General features: G+C 52.3%; 5 protein-coding genes across 5 annotated transcripts; 2 read left to right on the forward strand and 3 right to left on the reverse strand.

Annotated features, from left to right (window-relative positions):
* Positions 1–1,965: 1,965 nt before the first annotated feature.
* LOC142183453 (histone H2B type 1-O-like) lies at positions 1,966–2,434 on the reverse strand. Its single transcript, XM_075258543.1, has one exon. It carries the CDS (start codon positions 2,402–2,404, stop codon positions 2,024–2,026), a length of 381 nt encoding a protein of 126 aa, XP_075114644.1. The 5' UTR covers positions 2,405–2,434; the 3' UTR covers positions 1,966–2,023.
* Positions 2,435–2,681: 247 nt separating this feature from the next.
* Positions 2,682–3,259, forward strand: LOC142183452 (histone H2A type 2-B). Its single transcript, XM_075258542.1, has one exon. It carries the CDS (start codon positions 2,733–2,735, stop codon positions 3,123–3,125), a length of 393 nt encoding a protein of 130 aa, XP_075114643.1. The 5' UTR covers positions 2,682–2,732; the 3' UTR covers positions 3,126–3,259.
* Positions 3,260–4,459: 1,200 nt separating this feature from the next.
* Positions 4,460–5,102, reverse strand: LOC142183295 (histone H3). The gene has a single exon (XM_075258326.1). The coding sequence runs from the start codon at positions 5,090–5,092 to the stop codon at positions 4,682–4,684; it is 411 nt and encodes a 136-aa protein (XP_075114427.1). The 5' UTR covers positions 5,093–5,102; the 3' UTR covers positions 4,460–4,681.
* Positions 5,103–5,581: 479 nt separating this feature from the next.
* Positions 5,582–6,005, forward strand: LOC142183296 (histone H2B type 1-O-like). The gene has a single exon (XM_075258327.1). The coding sequence runs from the start codon at positions 5,597–5,599 to the stop codon at positions 5,975–5,977; it is 381 nt and encodes a 126-aa protein (XP_075114428.1). The 5' UTR covers positions 5,582–5,596; the 3' UTR covers positions 5,978–6,005.
* Positions 6,006–7,968: 1,963 nt separating this feature from the next.
* On the reverse strand, positions 7,969–8,680 carry LOC142183297 (histone H1.03-like). Its single transcript, XM_075258328.1, has one exon. The coding sequence runs from the start codon at positions 8,675–8,677 to the stop codon at positions 7,991–7,993; it is 687 nt and encodes a 228-aa protein (XP_075114429.1). The 5' UTR covers positions 8,678–8,680; the 3' UTR covers positions 7,969–7,990.
* Between the last annotated feature and the right edge of the window lie 14,701 nt (positions 8,681–23,381).

The raw sequence follows: 23,381 nt of genomic DNA on the forward strand, positions 1-23,381 counted from the left end.
AGCAATAACATTTCCCGAAAATGGTAGAACTAAAGAGTACACCCGACCCCGCAAAAAAAGACGCCATACACATCTCTGTACACGGACGTATAAAAAAGTTACGGCTGTCGGAATATGGCGACTTTTAGAAAAAAACAAAACAAAACAGTTTTGGAATTTTTTTTAAGGGGTCGAAATTTAAATAAAACCATAGAAATGTGGTATCCCTGGAACCGTACCGAAACACAGAATACAGGGGACATGTCATTTTGGCTGCACAGTGAACGCCGTAAAACCAAAGCCTGTAAGAATGTCGCAGAAATGCATTTTTTTCTTCAAATCCACCCCATTCTGATGGTTTTTCCTGCTTCCCAGTACATTATATAGAATAATTAATGGTGGCATCAGGAAGAAAAATTTGTCCCGCAAAAATTAAGACCTCATATGGCTCTGGGAGCGGAGAAATAAAAAAGTTATGGGGCTTAGAAGGAGGGGAGTAAAAAACGAAACAAAAAAAAAAAAAAAAAAATGCCATTGCCGGGAAAGGGTTAAAGACGATCGTCTAACGACAGAATTAGAGCCCCGGTAACCGTCCTATGTAGTATCTGTGCGCCACCTGCTGGCTGGGATCCGTATATACAGGGTCTTTCGAGCTGTGCCGTTTGTTCCCCGCGCCCCCATCTGGATCAGCGTGGAACTGCACAGCCCGCACCCGGGGTTCACTATAACTGCAGCCTCGCGGCGATTACACAAGGATGCCCATAGGGGGCAGAGAGGAGATCCCGCAGCCGGGAGAAGAATTAGATCCGGGGAGGAGGGGGTGCGGCTCCGGAATGCAATAGTCCTATTGACAGAGAAGAAGGTCTGGAGCAGTGAGAACAGCGCCCTGCATGTTATCTAGTAGGCCGGCTAGAAGGAGCCGCTGACCGCTGACCCTCGGCAATGGGAGAATGAGCGGGAAATTCAAAGTGATCCATTGTCTTATGTCAGCCAATCAGCGCGAGACAGAGGAGGGGCTTGTAGGAGTCACGCCGAAGAATTACGTCATCAATGCAGGGTTCTCCTTCTGGTCCGACCACTCTCTATATAAAAAGGCGGCTGTGCGGAGGGACGCTTGTTCTAGTCTGTCAGCAGCAGCAGCACAGAAGATGTCTGGTCGCGGTAAAGGAGGGAAAGGTCTCGGCAAGGGCGGTGCCAAGCGGCACAGGAAGGTGCTCCGGGATAACATCCAGGGCATCACCAAGCCTGCCATCCGCCGTCTGGCTCGCAGAGGAGGCGTCAAGCGCATCTCCGGTCTCATCTATGAGGAAACTCGCGGTGTCCTGAAAGTCTTCCTGGAGAACGTCATCCGTGACGCCGTCACCTACACCGAGCACGCCAAGAGGAAGACCGTCACCGCCATGGACGTGGTGTACGCGCTCAAGCGTCAGGGCCGCACTCTCTACGGCTTCGGAGGCTAATTCCGCCGCTCCCCGACTCTCTACTTCATAACCCAAAGGCTCTTCTCAGAGCCGCCACATCCTCCTGAGAACAGAGCTGTCCCCGCCACCCACCTCTCCTCTGCCTTGTAGGTCTGGGGCTGCAGACGCCTCCTGTAGGCTGTAATGTCATCACTGCTGGAATACTGGAGAGAGTAGAAGAAGAAAACGGTCCAAACCTTCGGAATCTAAGCTTTGTGAACAGGTCCCTAGAAGTAGTCCTACTGCGGCTCTGCAGTGTAACCCCCGTGCCGGCAGCTCGGGCCGATAAGTAGCAGCTTAGTTTAACCCTCCAATCGCAGGTGCGTGCAGAGAGCACTGCACCTCGTAGAGATGTCAATGTAGCAAGCCGGAGATTAGAGCTTCTCTTTGGGTGTATAGTAAGTCTAGCAAGTACAAGAAAATAGCTGGAAAGATAGGTTCTGGGTAGAAACACGTGCTGCAGCAGCAGCAGCAGCAGCAGCAAGAAGCCAGAAATGGAGGGCTCAGCAGCTCTAGTGTGGAAGGTGTGGGGGGCTCTTAGAAGAGCCTTTGGGGTGATAGTACAGAGCAGGTGATGGAGCCGATTACTTGGCGCTGGTGTACTTGGTGACGGCCTTGGTGCCCTCGGACACGGCGTGCTTGGCCAACTCTCCGGGCAGCAGCAGGCGCACGGCGGTCTGGATCTCCCGGGAGGTGATGGTGGAGCGCTTGTTGTAGTGAGCCAGGCGGGAGGCTTCTCCTGCGATGCGCTCGAAGATGTCGTTGACGAAGGAATTCATGACGACCATGGCCTTGGAGGAGATACCGGTGTCGGGGTGGACCTGCTTCAGCACCTTGTACACGTAGATGGCATAGCTCTCCTTCCTGGCCCTCTTACGCTTCTTGCCGTCCTTCTTCTGGGCCTTGGTCACGGCTTTCTTGGAGCCCTTCTTGGGCGCTGGGGCAGACTTGGCGGGATCAGGCATGGTATAACACGGAGATCTCTTTCACACGAGAATGAGAGAAAGTAATGTCTGTGCTCCTCCCAGCGCAGCCCTATTTATAGGCGGGCTATGCAAATGAGCGCCGCTGTCTGTGCGCTGTTCTACTGGACCAGCAAACCATGTGACTTTTGCAAGCCCCGCCTGCTGAAGCGGATTGGTGGTTCCACAAATCTGGCCTCTATTGGCGGCTTGAGATGTGTCCAATGAGAGTTGCAGGAGGGCGGGGCAGAACTATATATATAAGGCAGGAGGAGCCGGTACAGGGCAGGATATTCTGTGTTCCATTACAGTAACTGACGATCCACGAACCATGTCTGGACGCGGCAAGCAAGGAGGCAAAGCTCGTGCTAAGGCCAAGACCCGCTCATCCCGGGCGGGACTTCAGTTCCCCGTCGGTCGTGTGCACAGGCTTCTCCGCAAGGGCAACTACGCCGAGAGGGTTGGTGCTGGTGCTCCCGTCTACCTGGCGGCCGTACTGGAGTATCTGACCGCTGAGATCCTGGAGTTGGCTGGTAATGCTGCACGGGACAACAAGAAGACCCGCATCATCCCCCGTCACCTGCAGCTGGCCGTGCGCAATGACGAGGAGCTGAACAAACTGCTGGGTGGCGTGACCATCGCCCAGGGAGGCGTCCTGCCCAACATCCAGGCCGTGCTGCTGCCCAAGAAGACCGAGAGCAGCAAGCCCAGCAAGAGCAAGTGAGCGCCGCTCCCACCCCATCCGTCTATACAAGCAAAGGCTCTTCTAAGAGCCACCACCTTGTCTACAGCAGAGCTGCCTCCTGTCTACAATACGGGCTGTCCGTCTATTCTGAAGCCAACTCCTGGCCCGACCGGCGGCCCTTACAGGGAAGCACCGTGGGGTGACTGAGCGGGAGGAGGATTCACTCTGTAGGGAGATGTGGTGCGGGCGCGGGGTTTTGTGTCAGGTCGGGCTGGTGGTAATCTGCTAATGCTCTCTTCCCAGGCAGGTAGTATAAGCGGAGCTTAGATATAACGGGCGGGCGGGCGCGCGCTGATACAAAGCCGAGGTGAGCGCCGGCTCCTCCGGGTGACGCTTTGTCTTTTCTCCCCGCTCACACGGTTGGTGGTTTTGAAATTCCCGCTCAGTCGCAGTGACCGTTACAATCCGCGCGAGAGCCGGCAGCGTCACGTGGCGCAGAGAGAAGGGGCGCGAATTTCAAAACCTCCCCAGAGCTGAGCCCTCTCCCACTGAAGAAGATTCAGCAGCGGACTGGGGCGGCCCTCAGGTTATTGTAGAAGGATGTGCGGAGTAGGCATATACTAGGTACGGAGAGGAGGGAGGGAGATGTGGTTGCGGGCGCAGGGTCTTGTCAGTTAGGGATAGTAATGGCTGTGCTCATCCTAATCCTCTCTCCCCGCCAGGGCACAGCCCACGGTGGCAGGCTTACAAGTGCCGATGAAACGGGCGTTAAAGGGCTGATCCGGGTGAACCTTTGTCTATCTCCCCGCTCACACGGTTGGTGGTTTTGCAATTCCCATTCAGTGACCGTTACAACCCGCGCGAGAGCCGGCAGCGTCACGTGGTGCAGAGAGAATGGGCGCGAATTTCAAACCCTCCCCAACTGAAGAAGATTCAGCGGCGCTCAGGTCATTGTAGAAGGCGCTAGGGAGAGATGCGCGGAGTAGGCACATACTAGCGACGGAGAGGAGGGAGGGAGGGAGATGTGGTGCGGGCGCAGGGTCAGTTAGGGATAGTAATGGCTGTGCTCATCCTAATCCTCTCTCCCCGCCAGGGCACAGCCCACGGTGGCAGGTTTAGAAGTGCCGATGAAACGGGCGTTAAAGGGCTGATCCGGGCGAACCTTTGTCTATCTTCCCGCTCAATCGTAGATTCCCATTCATTCAGTGACCGTTACAACCCGCGCGAGAACCGGCAGCGTCAGGTGGTGCAAAGGGAGAAAGGACGCGAATTTCAAGCCTCCGCCTGTCTATTACATCCTCCGCTGCTGCTGCTGCTGCGAAGTAAGATTGAGTCAGCAGTCAGTGGGGGCGGCGCTCAGGTTACTGTAGAGGGCGCTGCAGTTACATATGTGCCTGTTATACATACAAAGGAGGGAGACGAGATATCGCTAACTCAGTGACTGTAAGGGAAAGGGTAACCTCTCTATTAGCAGCCAGTGAAGGCTTCTCTTCTCCCCTCCCGAGAGGAGAAAGACAACGGCTACAGCTCGTCTGAGGGAGGATTTGGTGGCTCTGAGAAGAGCCTTTGTGTTGTCAGACGGTGCCTGGGCAGATTTAAGCCCTCTCCCCACGAATCCTGCGGGCCAGCTGGATGTCTTTGGGCATGATGGTGACCCTCTTGGCGTGGATGGCGCACAGGTTGGTGTCCTCAAAGAGCCCGACCAGGTAAGCTTCGCTAGCTTCCTGCAGGGCCATGACGGCGGAGCTCTGGAAGCGGAGATCCGTCTTGAAGTCCTGGGCGATCTCTCGAACCAGGCGCTGGAAGGGAAGCTTACGGATCAGCAGCTCGGTGGACTTCTGGTAGCGGCGGATTTCACGCAGAGCGACTGTACCAGGGCGGTAGCGGTGAGGCTTCTTCACTCCGCCGGTGGCGGGAGCGCTCTTCCTGGCGGCCTTAGTGGCCAGCTGCTTGCGGGGAGCTTTCCCTCCGGTGGATTTGCGGGCGGTCTGCTTGGTTCTTGCCATCGCTTCAGTATAGACGTTACACAGCGGTGATATGAGCTGAGGAGCGGAAAGAGCGACATATTTATACAGCCGGGGCTCGTCCTCATTGGCTCATGGAAAGCCCGCCCCCTCCATCTCATTGGTTTATTTCTACAGTCCAGCATTAGCGCTCATGCCCCTCCCCCAGACCCCGTGCAGCACGGCGCTGTACAGCCCCCGCCGGCATGCATCAGGCTACACAGGGGACAATCTGTGGCGTTCCCCCCCGCAACATAACGAGGCGATTAGAACCTGTAAACCTGAGGAGAGAAACGGAGGGAAATTCAAACCTGGTGGAAGCGCCAATCAGCTGCGGAGGGCGGGGATTATGATGCTGGCACTGGTCACATGACTTGCTGGTCCAGTAGAACAGCGCGCAGACAGCGGCGCTCATTTGCATAGCCCGCCTATAAATAGGGCTGCGCTGGGAGGAGCACAGACATTATTTTCTCTCATTCTCGTGTGGGAAAAGATCGCCGTGCTACCATGCCTGATCCCGCCAAGTCTGCCCCAGCGCCCAAGAAGGGCTCCAAGAAAGCCGTGACCAAGGCCCAGAAGAAGGACGGCAAGAAGCGTAAGAGGGCCAGGAGGGAGAGCTATGCCATCTACGTGTACAAGGTGCTGAAGCAGGTCCACCCCGACACCGGCATTTCTTCCAAGGCCATGAGCATCATGAATTCCTTCGTCAACGACGTCTTTGAGCGCATCGCAGGAGAAGCCTCCCGCCTGGCTCACTATAACAAGCGCTCCACCATCACCTCCCGGGAGATCCAGACCTCCGTGCGCCTGCTGCTGCCCGGAGAGTTGGCCAAGCACGCCGTGTCCGAGGGCACCAAGGCCGTCACCAAGTACACCAGCGCCAAGTAATCGGCTCCATCACCTGCTCTGTACTATCACCCCAAAGGCTCTTCTAAGAGCCCCCCCACCCCTTCCACACTAGAGCTGCTGAGCCCTTCATTTCTGGTGTTTATTCCCCGGACCAGAGGCTTTATTTATCCCGATCCGTTTTGTCATTGTATTTATGGACGTTACACCGCACTGTTTGTATTATCCTCAAGGCGAAGGAACTTATCCGCCTGATAACCTCGTATCTATCGCGTGTATCTACATCTGCGCACACTGGCAAAGTAAAGGAGAAACTTTAGGCAGTGCACACTGTACAGCGACAGGAACGCTCTTAAGATTTATGCATTTGTTCACACGTTCCCTGAAGCTTAAGAGCGTTTATCTCCACGCTCTCCGGTATTCCTACAGTAGCCGCAGCGACAGCTCCAGCCCTAGAGGGCAGAGGAGAGGTGGGTGGCGGGGACAGCTCTGTTCTCTGGAGGATGTGGCGGCTCTGAGAAGAGCCTTTGGGTTATGTAGTAGAGAGTCGGGGAGCGGCGGAATTAACCTCCGAAGCCGTAGAGAGTGCGGCCCTGGCGCTTGAGCGCGTACACCACGTCCATGGCGGTGACGGTCTTCCTCTTGGCGTGCTCGGTGTAGGTGACGGCGTCACGGATGACGTTCTCCAGGAAGACTTTCAGGACACCGCGAGTCTCCTCATAGATGAGACCGGAGATGCGCTTGACGCCTCCTCTGCGAGCTAGACGGCGGATGGCAGGCTTGGTGATGCCCTGGATGTTATCCCGGAGCACCTTCCTGTGCCGCTTGGCACCGCCCTTGCCGAGACCTTTCCCTCCTTTACCGCGACCGGACATCTTCTGTGCTGCTGCTGCTGACAGACTAGAATAAGCGTCCCTCCGCACAGCCGCCTTTTTATATAGAGAGTGGTCGGACCAGAAGGAGAACCCTGCTATGATGACGCAATTATGGGGCGTGTCCTGAAGCCACTCCCCCCCTCCCCTGCTTTCCTCCTCTGATTGGCAGAACTTTCACCCGTTAGTGATTCGGAGCTTTCCCGCTCATATCCTACAGTTCTCGCCGCCTCTCCCTGTCCCTGCTGCCGCTCTCAGCTCGGCCCCGGAGACAATGGACGTCTGCCGGCTTTCTCCACCCGCCCCAGTGTCATCACAAACCTACTGCTGGGAGCCGGAGCTCCCCCAGACAAGTCATTCAGCTGCAGCACAGACAGTGCGTTATAAATACAAGAGAACACGCTGAACAGGAGGCAGCAAAGATCCGAGTTTCTGGGTCCAGAAGTGACCCCGAAATAACGGTGTGCGCTCTCAGGGGAGAACGAGCCTGGACGCCGGGAGGTTGTACTGGGGGAGAAGGGGATGAGGCTGGGTGACAAGAGCTCTCAGGGGAGCCCCCTCCTCAGCCTGTGTAGGAACGAGTAGTGTCAGGCGGGGGCTCCCCTGAGAGCGCTTGTCACCCAGCCTCATCCCCCTTCTCCCCCAGTACAACCTCCCGGGCGTCCAGGCTCGTTCCCCGCTGATCTGATACAGACCTGGGAGTATGTATCGTTTGTCCCCCTACCACAAGCACGCACACAGCCGCCCGCCGTACACCGCAGCGACCCCCGGCATCAGGCTGCATTCGGGACTGCAGGGATTGTGTAGCTCAGACATACTGACAATTCCTCCTCCTCCTCCTCCTCCCCCTTTATCCAGACAGAGGCCCCCGCCAGTAACGAGGAGGATGCGCGGCCAATCTACTGGATTACTGCCCCTATAAACCCTCAGCGGCCTCAGCTTTTAGTCCTCATTACTACCCCGCTGGACCGGTCACCTGGAGAAACCTGCGGGGATGTTACCCTGTAGTGACCGCTCATGTGTCGGTGCGGATACGGGAATGGAGCCCTGGTCATAGGATTGCCGTTAATATGACGCCCCCGCCCCCCCGCTGGCTGGGGAGATAGCGATCATACAGCTCTGCCGGGACAAGGTGGTGGCTCTGAGAAGAGCCTTTGTGGGACAAGTACAGGGCGGCTCGGGCTTATTTCTTAGCCGCGGGCTTCTTGGCTTTAGCAGCCTTCTTAGCCGGACTCTTGGCAGCTTTGGGCTTGGCAGCCTTCTTAGCTGGGCTCTTGGCAGCTTTGGGCTTAGCCGCCTTCTTAGCCGGGCTCTTCGTCACCTTCTTGGCTTTAGGAGCCGCCTTCGGCTTCTTGGGGCTCTTGGCCGCCTTCTTGGCGGCCGCGGCAGGCTTCTTGGCTTTCTTCGGGCTCTTGGCCGCGGTCGGCGCCTTCTTAGGAGACTTAGCCGCGGGCTTCTTGGCGGCAGCTTTCTTGGGCTTGGCCGCTGCAGGCTTCTTCTTGGCCGCCTTGTCCTTACTCTCCGCCTGCTTCTTGTTCAGCTTGAAGGAGCCGGAGGCGCCGCTGCCTTTCACCTGGATCAGGGTTCCCTTGGTCACCAGAGCCTTAAGGCCCAGCTTGACACGGCTGCGGTTCTTGTCTGTATCGTAGCCGCCAGCAGCCAGCACCTTCTTCAGGGCGGCCACAGACACCCCACTGCGCTCCTTGGAGGCGGACACGGCTTTGACGATCAGCTCGGACACGGTGGGACCGGAGGATTTCTTGCTCTTCTTGGCGCCCCCTGCGGCTGCTTTCTTCGGCTGCTTCTTGGATTTGGCGGCCGGTTCGGCGGGAGGGGGAGCAGCGGCAGCGGCAGGCGCGGTTTCTGCCATGATACGAATCGAGCTCTAATTCCTTTCCTAGACGGGAAAACACTGGGGCCGAAGCAGCCGCCGCCTCTTATATGCACAGCGGTGCGCACTGATTGGCTGCTGAGCGGCCTCGGCCTCACCTCCTATTGGCTGTCACTCAGCACAGGGCCAGAGTCAAGCTCCGCTCTCCCCGTGTGCTTCCCTGCCCGGGATCAGAGCCCATTACCGGCTAGAACCGGACAGGAGAGCTTCCATTCTTCGTGTCTCCCCACTCCCCGACATCCTCCCTAACAGTCCCTGGCCGTCACTGGCGGAGGTGCGGGGGTGGTGCGGAGAGGAGGCCCCGGGATTTCCGCCATAGCACCCCCACATCTGTCCATCACTATCTATGCAGGAAGATGAAACCGCTGCGGGAGCTGCCCCCTTCTATTCCCGGCGCTTGTCACCATCCCCGGGATCTTTACCACAAGCTCTATGCTACAGGAAGCTGATTGTACGATGCGGGGACAAGCTGGAGCTGCTGAGAGCCGGGGAGGGTAACACAGGCGGCGGCTCCGCTCACTGCCGGCTCCCTGTCCTCACATCAGATAGATACATATATATATATATATATATATATATATATATATATATATATATATATATATATATATATATATATATATATATATATATATATATGTATATATACTGCAGACAGGGGGGCCGCTTCTCATGGGGCTCTGCCCTGCAGCAATGTCTATACACCGGGCAGAATAGAAAAGCGGGGACATTGTGTATATACAGCTGTCTGCACAGAGGCGTGTAGGATGGGATGATGGCTGGAGGTGATTTCAGTCTCCTGCAGTTACACGTATTATATAGGATGGGATGCATACAAGGTGATAGTGATCCAAACCTGACAATCACTACCATCATGAACTATTGAAAAGTTTGTCTTTGCTTCAATGTGTCAGTTTAGACCCTGTGCGATCTGTATGGCAATTACAATCCACAACCAACAGCACAGTAAGACACATTACAGATAGACACACGGCCATACAGCAAGTCGTTGTGTGGGGATTGCAGTCAGAAGTAGCAGCTCCAGGTGTCAGTGTGAAAGCGTGACTGCCCAAAAACTGGAAATAAAATATGATGACATCAATGACATTTCCGCCATATTTATGTTTTTATGACCATCCAGACGCCAGCAGATGATCCAGAAACCCTAACTATGTAGGAACCCTAAAATATGCTGGATATTGGCCAAGTGTCCCCAAGGGTTGCATCTGGGAATGGAGTATCATTGAAGCTGCAGGTCTGGCGTACCCCGACTTCTCAAAGCATTTGGGATCTCTTGTTAGGCACATTACACCGATATGTTTTATTCCCGGGAGTTATGGCGTATTCACAAAAGATGTATGATTAGATGGATCGGAGGGGCGGCTTATTAGCCTGTAGATCGATAGAACTACATCCTGCTGACAACCTCTGCCAGGCTAGAAAAAGGTCTGATTGATTTTATTTCCATATTCAGACAGATATGATCTTTGCTCCTGTCTATCTTATTGTGCCACATGTGGTCACAGCTCCCACCTCTGCCCCTACTCAGCCAGACATGCCCTGAAACTAGTGGACATAAAACAGTGACAGCAGGTCCGCCAATAGGCCAGTACTACTGCTACTGGTGTCAGGGGCCCGGCCAGAGGACGCAGATCTGAGTTGAGCACATACGCGGCTGAAGCGAGGAGCTGACACAGGTCAGCTCCTCGCTTCGCCGCTGCCGCCTGTCTCGCTGACACATATGCGGCTGAAGAGAGGAGCTGACCTGTGTCAGCTCCTGACTTCGCCGCTGCCGCCTCTCTCGCTGACACATATGCGGCTGAGCCGGTGTCAGCTCCTCACTTCGCCGCTGCCGCCTCTCTCGGTGACACATATGCGGCTGAGCCGGAACCCGGCTCAGCCGCATATGTGTCAGCGAGAGAGACACCCAGCGGCGAAGCGTGGAGCTGACCCGTGTCAGCTCCTTCCTTCAGCCGCATGTGTCAACGAGAGAGACGCGCAGAGAGCGACGAGGGAGCGGAGGAGAAGGTAAGTTTAATGTGGAGGTGGAACGTGAATCTGGGGGCAGATGAAGAAGAGGACGGCATGACACTGTGGGGACATGAATCTGGGGACAGATGAAAGAGAGGACGGAATGACACTGGGGCAGATGAAGGAGGGGACGGCATGACACTGTGGGGACATGAATCTGGGGGCAGAGATGGGGACATGAATCTGGGGGCAGAGATGGAGAGGGGACATGAATCTGGGGGGACATGAATCTGGGGGCAGAGATGGAGGGGACATGAAACTGGGGGCAGAGATGTGGGGACATGAATCCCTGGGCAGAGATGGAAGGGGGACATGAAACTGGGGGCAGATGAAGGGTGTATATGAAACTGGGGGAGAGATAGAGGGGGGACATATAATTTACGGGTGACTGTAGGAGGATTATACTGTGTGTGGGCACATGACAAATTAATGAGTGGGCGGAGTCAACACAAAAGTGGGTGGGGCTAAATTTGTTGCGGCGCGCTAAGCGCGCCACACATTTTGTCCCTCTTTTAGCTCTTCAAAAGTTGGGAGGTATGGAGATGGGGGGACATGAATCTGGGGGCAGAGATGGAGGGACATGAATCTGTGGGCAGAAATGTGGGGACATGAATCGGGGGGCAGAGATGGAGGGGACATGAATCTGGGGGCAGAGATGGAGGGGACATGAATCTGGGGGCAGAGATGGAGGGGACATGAATCTGAGGGCAGATGAAGGGTGTATATGAAGCTAGGGGAGAGACGGAGGGGGACATATAATTTACGGGTGACTGTAGGAGGATTATACAGTGTGGGGGCAAATGGGAAATTAATGAGTAGGCGGAGTCAACATAACAGTGGGTGGGGCTAAATTTCTCGCGGCGCGCAAAGCAAAAATGGCAGGGGGGGGGGGGGCAGACACTTAGGCTTTATGGGGCCCCAAAATTCCTGATGGCGGCCCTGAGTGACAGGATGTATCATTCGCAGTGGCAGGGCTGTTGGGTACCATCACATGGTGCAGGAGGATTCAATGGTATGGGCTGTATTCTGTGATACTCCTTAGGATATGTGATATTCTCTACATAGTTCATACCATCACCAATAGACAGATAAGCCAATGTGGACAGCAAGAGCCCCGGGGCCAGGCACCAATTCCAACATGGCAGCAGACTAGTGGTTATAAGCCAAGTTGCTCATCTGAAGAGTCTGACTTTCCCTATGCCTATCCCGAAACACGCCATCAGGTATATTCTGTTACCCTAGACCATCCAGACTTCAGGGCTACTGGGTGTCAGATTAGCAGAACGCACTGTACTGTCATTTATGTGAGGCTTGTACTAGAACTAGAACAGTCATAGCGACTAGAGATGAGCGAACAGTGTTCTATCGAACACATGTTCGATCGGATATCAGGCTGTTCGATGTGTTCGATTCGAATCGAACATCACGTGGCAAACTCCAAAAAAAATTGATTCCCCTCCCACCTTCCCTGGCGCATTTTTTTGCACCAATAACAGCGCAGGGGAGGTGGGACAGGAACTACGACAACGGGGGCATTGAAAAAAATCGGAAAAAGTCATTGGCTGCCGAAATCAGGTGACCTCCATTTTAGACGAATAGTGGATTTCAAATCCGGGTCATATGAGAATGTGAACTGTGTGAGTAAGAGACAGGGATAGCTGTACAGGCAGGGATAGCTAGGGATAACCTTTATTTAGGTAGGAATGTTATTAAAAATAACTTTTTGGGGCTCTATCGGGTGTGTAATTGTGATTTTTGTGAGATAAACCTTTTCCCATAGGAATGCATTGGACAGCGCTGATTGGCCAGAGTACGGAATTTGACCAATCAGCGCTGGCTCTGCTGGAGGAGGAGGAGTCTAAGATCACTCCACACCAGTCTCCATTCTGGTCCGACCTTAGACTCCGCCTCCTCCAGCAGAGCCAGCGCTGATTGGTCGAATTCCGTACTCTGGCCAATCTGCGCTGGCCAATGCATTCTATTAGCCTGATGAAGTAGAGCTGAATGTGTGTGCTTAGCTCAACTACGCTGGTGGAGTAGTTGAGCTAAGCACACACATTCAGCTCTGCTTCATCAGGCTTATAGAATGCATTGGCCAATCAGCGCTGGCCAATGCATTCTATTAGCGTGAGCTGAGTGTGCACAAGGGTTCTAGTGCACCCTCGGCTCTGTTACATCTGATGGGCTGACCAGCACACGGTGTAGTTGAGCAGAACTGGCTCAACACAGCTGAGTCTCTGCATACCCATAGGAATGCATTGGCCAGCCTTCGGCCAATCAGTGCTGGCTCTGCCGAAGGAGGCGGAGTCTAAGGTCGGACCTGAATGGAATACGGAATTCGACCAATCAGCGCTGTCCAATGCATTCCTATGGGAAAAAGTTAGCTTGCGAAAACCGCAAGCTGACAGGGATTTCCATGAAATAAAGTGACTTTTATGCCCCTAGACATGCTGTCCCAGTGTCATTTCAAGGTGTTGGTATCATTTCCTGGGGTGTCATAGTGGACTTGGTGACCCTCCAGACACGGATTTGGGTTTCCCCCTTAACGAGTATATGTTCCCCATAGCCTATAATGGGGTTTGAAACCCGTTCGAACACTCGAACAGTGAGCGGCTGTTCGAATCGGATTTCGAACCTCGAACATTTTAGTGTTCGCTCATCTCTAATAGCGACCCCTCGCTCCACCTTACTTAAGTCTATGTAAAGGAAACGGATACCTCCTGGGAGCTAAAGAGGAAATGAAGGTGGAGAAGTCAGGACTGCAAAAGTGTTATAACCTGAGCTGTGCCTACCAGGCAATAAGGCAATCTTTAGAAATCATGACAGATAAAGATTTATGACCGGAGCAGCCATTGACACAGGCAAGCCAAATACATAGTCCTCTCTCCTCGTAGGATTTTATAACTAGCCCACGAAAAATGAAGAATAGTGGTCGCCTTAGGCAAGGGTGATGTCATCAGGATTCGGCGCAATCAGTTCTTCTTCATCCGTCTCGGGTTTCTAAAAGATAGCAATTGTATGTAAGGTTATCGTACCATGACAGAGATATCCAATACATGGAAGCCCAGGCACAGGGCGGACAAGTCACATTTCCAGGCATAAGTCACGGTTGGGCGGACAAGTCACATTTCCAGGCATAAGTCACGGTTGGGCGGACAAGTCACATTTGCCGGCATAAGTCACAGTTGGGCGGACAAGTCACATTTGCCAGCATAAGTCACGGTTGGGCGGACAAGTCACATTTGCCAGCATAAGTCACAGTTGGGCGGACAAGTCACATTTGCCAGCATAAGTCACGGTTGGGCGGACAAGTCACATTTGCCAGCATAAGTCACATTTGCCAGCATAAGTCACATTTGCCAGCATAAGTCACATTTGCCAGCATAAGTCACATTTGCCAGCATAAGTCACATTTGCCAGCATAAGTCACATTTGCCAGCATAAGTCACATTTGCCGGCATAAGTCACATTTCCCGGCATAAGTCACATTTCCCGGCATAAGTCACGGTTGGGCTTAATAGTCGGGCCCAGAGAGATTACCATGAGTGCTATCTCTGGCAGTGGGCTTAATAGTCGGCCCCGGAGGGTCGGCGGTGGGGCTTAATAGTCGGGCCCGGAGAGAGTTCCAGGGATGGCTGTTTGTCAGGGGGCTTAATGGTGGGGTCCGATCCGCCTCCCGTGGAAGCCTGCCTGGGGGAGCGGTGAGGACTCTCGAGGGCCAGCGGAAGGAAGAGGTAGTGCTGTTTTTGACTCCGGCGGAAAGTGCCGGGAGATGTGGAGTTGGAGGGTTGCCCCGAGGCGAGGTCTGCAGGGAGAACCGGGTTCCGGACCGGGCGGGCCTAGGGGAGGCAAGTCGGGCCGGGGCTCACCCTCCTGGGCAGGGTCCGAGGGGAGCTTCCCCCTGAGAGAACTTCCACTTCCGCAGACACTTTGAAAAAAAATCGGAGCCCCCGAGGAGGCCTTCCTGCAGCGAGCGCCAGACCGGGATGGGGCTCACCCTCCTGGGCAGGGCCGAGGGGAGCTTCCCCCTGAGAGAATTTCCACTTCCGTAGACACTTTGTCAAAATTTCAACTTTCAAAATACTTCCGCGGGCCAGATTTCACTCCGGCGATCGGCGGCGTCATGCCTGCGGCGGTGCACCTCGGGCGGTACAAGTCTACCTTGTCTGCTTTAATCCTCTTGATTTCCCGGCACACCAGAGACTCCTTGAGGATCAGACATTCGGATTGCAATTTACTGCAAAGCCTCATTAGCACAAGATTCAGAAAGCCACTTAAGTCTTACGTTTTGCAGCAACTGTGGTTTTCTTTGATAATAATAATAATAACAACAACAACAACAACAACAACAACAACAACAACAACAACAACAACAACAACAACAACAACAACAACAATAATAATAATAATAATAATAATAATAATAATAATAATAATAATAATAAATTTATTTATATATCGCCAACATATTCCGCAGCACTGTACATTTTGTAGGGTTCAAATACAGACAGATACATAACAAAGAACGTCATTTCACACAATGGGACTGAGGGCCCTGCTCACAAGAGCTTACTATCTATGAGGTAGAGGGGGGGTGACACAAGAGGTAGGAGGGGCGGCATTGCTTATACAGGGGTCAGACACTTTTGTAATAGAGGTTACTGTCATTACACAAACAAAACTTTATGAGCCATCACTAGTGGTGTCCTGTAACATGTGGATGGAGCTTGGACAAATAAAGTTATCTGGAAAAGACATCATATCATGTGGGGTAATGTGGGAGCGGGGACAGAGGAGGGTTAAATTTTGGGGATTCTAATTATAGCATGGAAGGGTTTACGTTAGAAATTGTGATAGGCCTGTCTGAAAAGATGTGTCGTTAGTTTGCATTTGGAACTGTAGAAATTGGGAGTTAATCTTATTGTCCAGGGTAGAGCATTCCAGAGAAGTGATGCAGCTCGGGAGAAGTCTTGTATACGAGCGTGGGAGGTTCTGATAATAGGGGATGTAAGTGTTAGGCCATTGAGTGAACGGAGAGCACGGGTTGGGCAGTAGACGGAGATGAGGGAGGAAATGTAGGGAGGTGCGGCATTATGGAGAGCCTTGTGGAGGAGGATGATAACTTTATATTTTATTCTATAATGAATAGGCAGCCAGTGTAGCAACTGGCACAGACCCGAGGCATCGCTGTAGTGTCTAGCCTGATAGATGAGCCTGGCCGCTGCATTCAGAATAGATTGTAGAGGGGAGAGTTTAGTGAGGGGAAGACCGATTAGTAAGGCGTTACAGTAGTCAAGGCGAGAATGAATCAGAGAGACAATAAGTGTCTTTAGTGTTTCTCTGGTGAGGAAAGGGCGTATTCTGGAGATGTTTTTGAGGAGGAGGTGACATGAACGTGCGAGTGATTCAATATGCGGGGTGAAGGAAAGGTCTGCGTCAAACATGACCCCGAGGCAGCAGGCATGCTGCCTAGGAGTTATAGTAAGGCCTGACACTGCAATGGATATATCAGGGACAGATCTGTTAGATGGTGGAAACAGTAGTAGTTCAGTCTTAGAGAGATTTAGTTTCAGATAGAGCGAGGACATGATATTAGAGACAGCAGAAAGACAGTCACTAGTGTTCTGTATGAGTGCAGGGGTGATGTCAGAGATAAGAGGGGAACCAGGAGAGCGCAGTGGCGTTGAGGCCGACTGAGCGGAGCATAGTGAGGAGGAGAAGATGATGATCAATAGTGTCAAAAGCTGCAGAGAGGTCCAGAAGAATAAGAAGAGAGAAGTCACCATTGGATTTAGCCATTAGGAGATCATTGGAGACTTTTGCGAGAGCCATTTCAGTAGAGTGCAGAGATTGTAAGGGGTCAAGCAGAGAGTTAGCAGAGAGATAGCGGTTTAAACGAGAATAGACCAGGCGTTCCAAAAGTTTAGAGATGAAGGGCGGGTTAGAGATGGGTCGATAGTTAGCAGCACAGGGTGGGGTTTTTCCAATAGCGGAGTTATAACAGCATGCTTGAAGGAGGATGGAGAGAGAGAGAAAGAGAAAGAGAAAGAGAAAGAGAAAGAGAAAGAGAGAGAGAGAGAGAGAGAGAGAGATTAAATATTTTAGTAAGGCAAGTCGTGACAGCAGGCGACAGAGGTTGGAGAAGGTGCGAGGGGAAGGGGTCACTACTGCAGGTTGTAGGGCGAGATGAAGAAAGTAGCTGAGAGACTTCCTCTTCTGTAACAGGTTGAAAAGATGAGAAAAGACAGTCTGAAGTGCGGTTGGTGAGGGGATCAGGGCGGTGAAGTAGAGTAAGAGAACAATCGATGTAATCTTTGTGCAGGGCCAGCTGAGACGTAGTGAGGTCATTATGAGATTTAATTGAAGGATATGCGCTTTCTAGAGTAGAGACTCGACTGTCTATATGATGAAGTTCCGCTCTAATATCCTCAAGTTGCTGAAGAACTGGGTCTAGGGCGGCTGACAGAGCTTGTTGTAGAAATGTTCTTAAGAAGGTGCTATCCTCCAGGCGGTCCTGGTCAATATTACTCTCAGCATCCGAGTCATCACCTGTGTCAGGCTCCCTATTGTGGTCAGGCGCCATTTTCAGCGATCCGGCGGGAGATTGTCGATTTTTCTTTCTAAGATACTTTTGCAAGTCACTTTGGAGTTTAGTTTGATTGGGAGTACCAGCGAGGTCTGTGCCTTTGTCTTTATTTGGTTTAACCATCTTGATGGATGCAATATAAGTGAGGGAGAGGGACGAGGTCAAGACTATAACATCTAGCAAACAGAGAGCATCAGTCTAAATGACAACATAGACAAGAGGGTTCTTGGAGATTCACTTAGGTACAGGGAGGGGAGAGGTCCCCAAATATCAATAGGTAAGGTTGACAATCTCAGCGTCTAGGCAGACAGTCGTCCTCTGCAAGCGAGGTATCAGGTATAATTGGGTTCTACGTCTCTTAGTGCAGTAGTGGGGATGATATTCCTGTAGGTAAGACAGCCTTTCCCAATCTTAACTGCTACGACTAATCCACAGGGGAGGTTCGGATGAGACCCTGTTAGAGAAGGCGGCAGGGGGCTGCAGGGGAGGGCAAGAAAGCCCAGGTGTGGGAGTGCGGAAAGAATGTAGAATAACTCTAGCCGAGGACCGTAGATATCGAGGGTCAGGGACACCACTTATGGGATATGAATGTAAAACTTTCCGGAGAGGAGATATAGGGGAGGAGGGTAGCAGAAGGGTTTATTAAAGCAGACAAGGCCGGAGGACCTGATGGTATAAGCGCAAGAGTTCTTAAAATGTGCAGTGACCAGCTGTGTGGTATTATTACACACATGTACAATACGAGTCTAAAGCTGGGAGTGGTACCTCGACTGTGGAAAACATCTTGTGTGGTGCCAGTCCCAAAGATACCCAACCCGGTGGGCTACAATGACTACCGACCCGTAGCACTGACATCTCACCTGATGAAGGTCCCAGAGAGACTGGTCCTGACACACCTACACCCCCTAGTGAGCTCCGCTCTGGACCCCCTCCAGTTTGCCTATCGGCCGGGCATTGGGGTAGATGACGCCATCATCCACCTTCTTCATAGAGTTCTCTCTCACCTAGAGAAACCCGGGAACACTGTGAGAATATTGTTCTTTGACTTCTCCAGTGCGTTCAACACCATTCAGCAAGGGCTACTGAGGGAAAAGCTGAACCTTGGTGGAGTGGACCATCACCTGTCCAACTGGACCCTAGACTACCTGACAACCCGCCCTCAGTATGTGAGAGCCCGGGACTGTGTGTCTGACACTGTGATCTGTAGTACGGGGGCACCACAAGGTCCAGTTCTTGCCCCATTTCTCTTCACACTGTACACTGCTGACTTCAGGCACAACTCATCCAGCTGTTACTTACAGAAGTCCTCCGATGACTCTGCTATAGTCGGCCTTATCACTGATGGCGACGATAGGGAATACAGAGACTTAAACCTGGACTTTGTTGAATGGTGCCAGCGGAACCAGCTCAGTATTAATGCTGGGAAGACCAAGGAGATGGTGGTGGACTTTAGTAAACGGAGAGGTGCTCCGACCCCGGTGGAGATCCAGGGAATATGTATTGAGATAGTCAGGACCTGTAAGTACCTGGGCGTGCTCCTCACTAATAAACTAGACTGGGCTGATCACCTGGAGGCGCTGCACAGAAAGGGCCACAGCAGACTCTACCTGCTCAGGTGGCTGAGGGCCTTCGGAGTCCAGGGGACACTTCTTAGGGCCTTCTTCAACTCTGTGGTTGCCTCAGCCATCTTTTTCGGTGTGGCCTGCTGGGGGTGCAGTCCATCAACCAGGGACAGAAACAGACGTGACAGGCTGATCAGGAGGGCCAGCTCTGTCCTGGGGAGCCCCCTGGACCCAGTACAGGTGGTGGGTGACAGAAGGATACTGTCTGTGGTGACCTCCATGCGGGAGAACAAATCCCACCCCATGTATGGGACCTTGATGGGACTTGGCAGCACTGTAAGTGACCGTCTGCTTCACCCCAAGTGTGAGAAGAAGCTATCGCAGGTCCTTCCTTCCAACCGCGACCGGGCTGTATAATTTACATCAGACCAAGCGAAGACACTCCGCACAGACAACTAAATGACTATGACGATGACCATGAAGTCTTCCTTCTTTCTCTTCCGTTCCTTAGCTGCCATGGACTCCTAGTATATCTTCTCTTCTCAGCATATGTGTGTCTGCGTCTGTATTATATTACTGTGTATTATCCTGTATTACTAGGCTGCTGTAACATGCTGGAATTTCCCCAATGTAGGACTATTAAAGGATTATCTTATCTTATCATAGGTCCTCAAGTGCAGATTAATGTGGCCTGCTACTGTTTCCAACTCCAGGGGAAGGGAGAAATGCAGATTCGGCTCACCTCCATGTCAGGATACGAGTGGGTTAAACTGAAGGGCAGCTGCAGGCGTCTCAGTGTAGTTGGTCTGTAGCTGCTGCTTCATGCAGAGAGGCAGGCTGCGCTCCAAGATGGGTAGGTCTGGAGCTGGGCGCAAATCACAGCCGGATAGCTGTCCGGCAAGTCACACCCCTTCTTCCGGATCTGGGTTCTGCGTAGAAGTCACATCAGGGGCCGGCCCTTACACTTTAGGCTAGGGATCCTAGTGAGGCCTACTCAAAATGGCTGCCGGGTCTGGGAGAAGAGATCCAGAATCTGAGGTTCCGTACCTCGAAATACCTCCTCTCCAGGCTGCTCCAGAACCAGAAGCAGCTGTGATGTCGCGGGAGATGTCTCCTGCGCTCCGCAGGCCGTGGTGACTCCAGAAGAAGGCAGGCCGCAAAAAAAACAAAATGGCGGTCGTGACTCCTATGATCAGCTGCCCGGTAAAGTAAGAGAGCTGGATGAAGGCAGTAAGTGGCTGGAACGCGCCAGAGGTCCTCTCCTGGGTCGGATGAGCGGTCCAGAGCTGCGAGGGACTACGCCGGGAGCTGGAACAAGTCGGCAGCAGGTAAGTCCAAAAACAAGATGGCGGCCGGGTCCTGTGGGACAGAAGGCCGCAACAGTTTATATCCTCAGGAGCGCTGTAAAAGTGTGAAATAACACCCCAAAATAGCAGACAGAGGCTTGGAGGAGAGCCTCGGGGTTGTTATCTGTATGGATGGCTGAGATCACCGCCGGTAAGAAACGGATGAAAGTGTCCAAGTCAGGAGCTCACAGCAGACGCGACCGCTCTGGTTGCCGGCTAGCCATGCCCCCTCCCCCTCCCACAGTATATCTATCCCTGTCTCACAGTCACATAGTTCACAGTCTCATATGAACCGAATCTGAAATCCCCCATTCATATGAAGCGGAGGTCACCTGATTCAGCCAGCCAATTACTTTTTCTGACTTTTTTTTTTTCGATGCCGCCGTTGTCGTAGTTCCTGTCCCACCTCCCCTGCACAGTTATTGGTGCAAAAAAAAAAAAAGAAAGAAAGAAAGAAAAAGCGCCAGGGAAGGTGGGAGGGGATACAAATATTTAGTGCGTTTGCCGCGTGGTATTCAATTGGAATGGAATATCTTGAGCAGCCTGAATACCAATTCGATGGAACGCTGTTGGCTCATCTCTAATCCCTACTGATCCCTTAGACTGTTAGGACCCCACAGATCAACTGTTTCTCGGAGCAGGCAAATCCCATTATTGTTTAAATGTGGGGGAAAAATGAAGAATAGTGGTCGCCTTAGGCAAGGGTGATGTCATCAGGATTCGGCACAATCAGTTCTTCTTCATCCGTCTCGGGTTTCTAAAAGATAGCAATTGTATGTAAGGTTATCGTACCATGACAGAGATATCCAATACATGGAAGCCCAGGCACAGGGCGGACAAGTCACATTTCCAGGCATAAGTCACGGTTGGGCGGACAAGTCACATTTGCCGGCATAAGTCACAGTTGGGCGGACAAGTCACATTTGCCAGCATAAGTCACGGTTGGGCGGACAAGTCACATTTGCCAGCATAAGTCACATTTGCCAGCATAAGTCACATTTGCCAGCATAAGTCACATTTCCCGGCATAAGTCACATTTCCCGGCATAAGTCACGGTTGGGCTTAATAGTCGGGCCCAGAGAGATTACCATGAGTGCTATCTCTGGCAGTGGGCTTAATAGTCGGCCCCGGAGGGTCGGCGGTGGGGCTTAATAGTCGGGCCCGGAGAGAGTTCCAGGGACGGCTGTTTGTCAGGGGGCTTAATGGTGGGGTCCGATCCGCCTCCCGTGGAAGCCTGCCTGGGGGAGCGGTGAGGACTCTTGAGGGCCAGCGGAAGGAAGAGGTAGTGCTGTTTTTGACTCCGGCGGAAAGTGCCGGGAGATGTGGAGTTGGAGGGTTGCCCCGAGGCGAGGTCTGCAGGGAGAACCGGGTTCCGGACCGGGCGGGCCTAGGGGAGGCAAGTCGGGCCGGGGCTCACCCTCCTGGGCAGGGTCCGAGGGGAGCTTCCCCCTGAGAGAACTTCTACTTCCGCAGACACTTTGAAAAAAAATCGGAGCCCCCGGGGAGGCCTTCCTGCGGCGAACGCCAGGCCGGGCTGGGGCTCACCCTCCTGGGCAGGGCCGAGGGGAGCTTCCCCCTGAGAGAATTTCCACTTCCGTAGACACTTTGTCAAAATTTCAACTTTCAAAATACTTCCGCGGGCCAGATTTCACTCCGGCGATCGGCGGCGTCATGCCTGCGGCGGTGCACCTCGGGCGGTACAAGTCTACCTTGTCTGCTTTAATCCTCTTGATTTCCCGGCACACCAGAGACTCCTTGAGGATCAGACATTCGGATTGCAATTTACTGCAAAGCCTCATTAGCACAAGATTCAGAAAGCCACTTAAGTCTTACGTTTTGCAGCAACTGTGGTTTTCTTTGATAATAACAACAACAACAACAACAACAACAACAACAACAACAACAACAACAACAACAACAACAACAACAACAACAACAACAACAACAATAATAATAATAATAATAATAATAATAATAATAATAATAATAAATTTATTTATATATCGCCAACATATTCCGCAGCACTGTACATTTTGTAGGGTTCAAATACAGACAGATACATAACAAAGAACGTCATTTCACACAATGGGACTGAGGGCCCTGCTCACAAGAGCTTACTATCTATGAGGTAGAGGGGGGGTGACACAAGAGGTAGGAGGGGCGGCATTGCTTATACAGGGGTCAGACACTTTTGTAATAGAGGTTACTGTCATTACACAAACAAAACTTTATGAGCCATCACTAGTGGTGTCCTGTAACATGTGGATGGAGCTTGGACAAATAAAGTTATCTGGAAAAGACATCATATCATGTGGGGTAATGTGGGAGCGGGGACAGAGGAGGGTTAAATTTTGGGGATTCTAATTATAGCACGGAAGGGTTTACGTTAGAAATTGTGATAGGCCTGTCTGAAAAGATGTGTCGTTAGTTTGCATTTGGAACTGTAGAAATTGGGAGTTAATCTTATTGTCCAGGGTAGAGCATTCCAGAGAAGTGATGCAGCTCGGGAGAAGTCTTGTATACGAGCGTGGGAGGTTCTGATAATAGGGGATGTAAGTGTTAGGCCATTGAGTGAACGGAGAGCACGGGTTGGGCAGTAGACGGAGATGAGGGAGGAAATGTAGGGAGGTGCGGCATTATGGAGAGCCTTGTGGAGGAGGATGATAACTTTATATTTTATTCTATAATGAATAGGCAGCCAGTGTAGCAACTGGCACAGACCCGAGGCATCGCTGTAGTGTCTAGCCTGATAGATGAGCCTGGCCGCTGCATTCAGAATAGATTGTAGAGGGGAGAGTTTAGTGAGGGGAAGACCGATTAGTAAGGCGTTACAGTAGTCAAGGCGAGAATGAATCAGAGAGACAATAAGTGTCTTTAGTGTTTCTCTGGTGAGGAAAGGGCGTATTCTGGAGATGTTTTTGAGGAGGAGGTGACATGAACGTGCGAGTGATTCAATATGCGGGGTGAAGGAAAGGTCTGCGTCAAACATGACCCCGAGGCAGCAGGCATGCTGCCTAGGAGTTATAGTAAGGCCTGACACTGCAATGGATATATCAGGGACAGATCTGTTAGATGGTGGAAACAGTAGTAGTTCAGTCTTAGAGAGATTTAGTTTCAGATAGAGCGAGGACATGATATTAGAGACAGCAGAAAGACAG

The sequence above is a fragment of the Leptodactylus fuscus genome, chromosome 10, assembly GCF_031893055.1.
Source record: "Leptodactylus fuscus isolate aLepFus1 chromosome 10, aLepFus1.hap2, whole genome shotgun sequence".
Taxonomy (NCBI): domain Eukaryota; kingdom Metazoa; phylum Chordata; class Amphibia; order Anura; family Leptodactylidae; genus Leptodactylus; species Leptodactylus fuscus.

Coding starts and splice junctions, on each gene's coding strand:
- LOC142183453 (XM_075258543.1), bottom strand. CDS start 2,404: ATGCCTGATCCCGCCAAGTCTGCCCCAGCGCCCAAGAAGGGCTCCAAG.
- LOC142183452 (XM_075258542.1), top strand. CDS start 2,733: ATGTCTGGACGCGGCAAGCAAGGAGGCAAAGCTCGTGCTAAGGCCAAG.
- LOC142183295 (XM_075258326.1), bottom strand. CDS start 5,092: ATGGCAAGAACCAAGCAGACCGCCCGCAAATCCACCGGAGGGAAAGCT.
- LOC142183296 (XM_075258327.1), top strand. CDS start 5,597: ATGCCTGATCCCGCCAAGTCTGCCCCAGCGCCCAAGAAGGGCTCCAAG.
- LOC142183297 (XM_075258328.1), bottom strand. CDS start 8,677: ATGGCAGAAACCGCGCCTGCCGCTGCCGCTGCTCCCCCTCCCGCCGAA.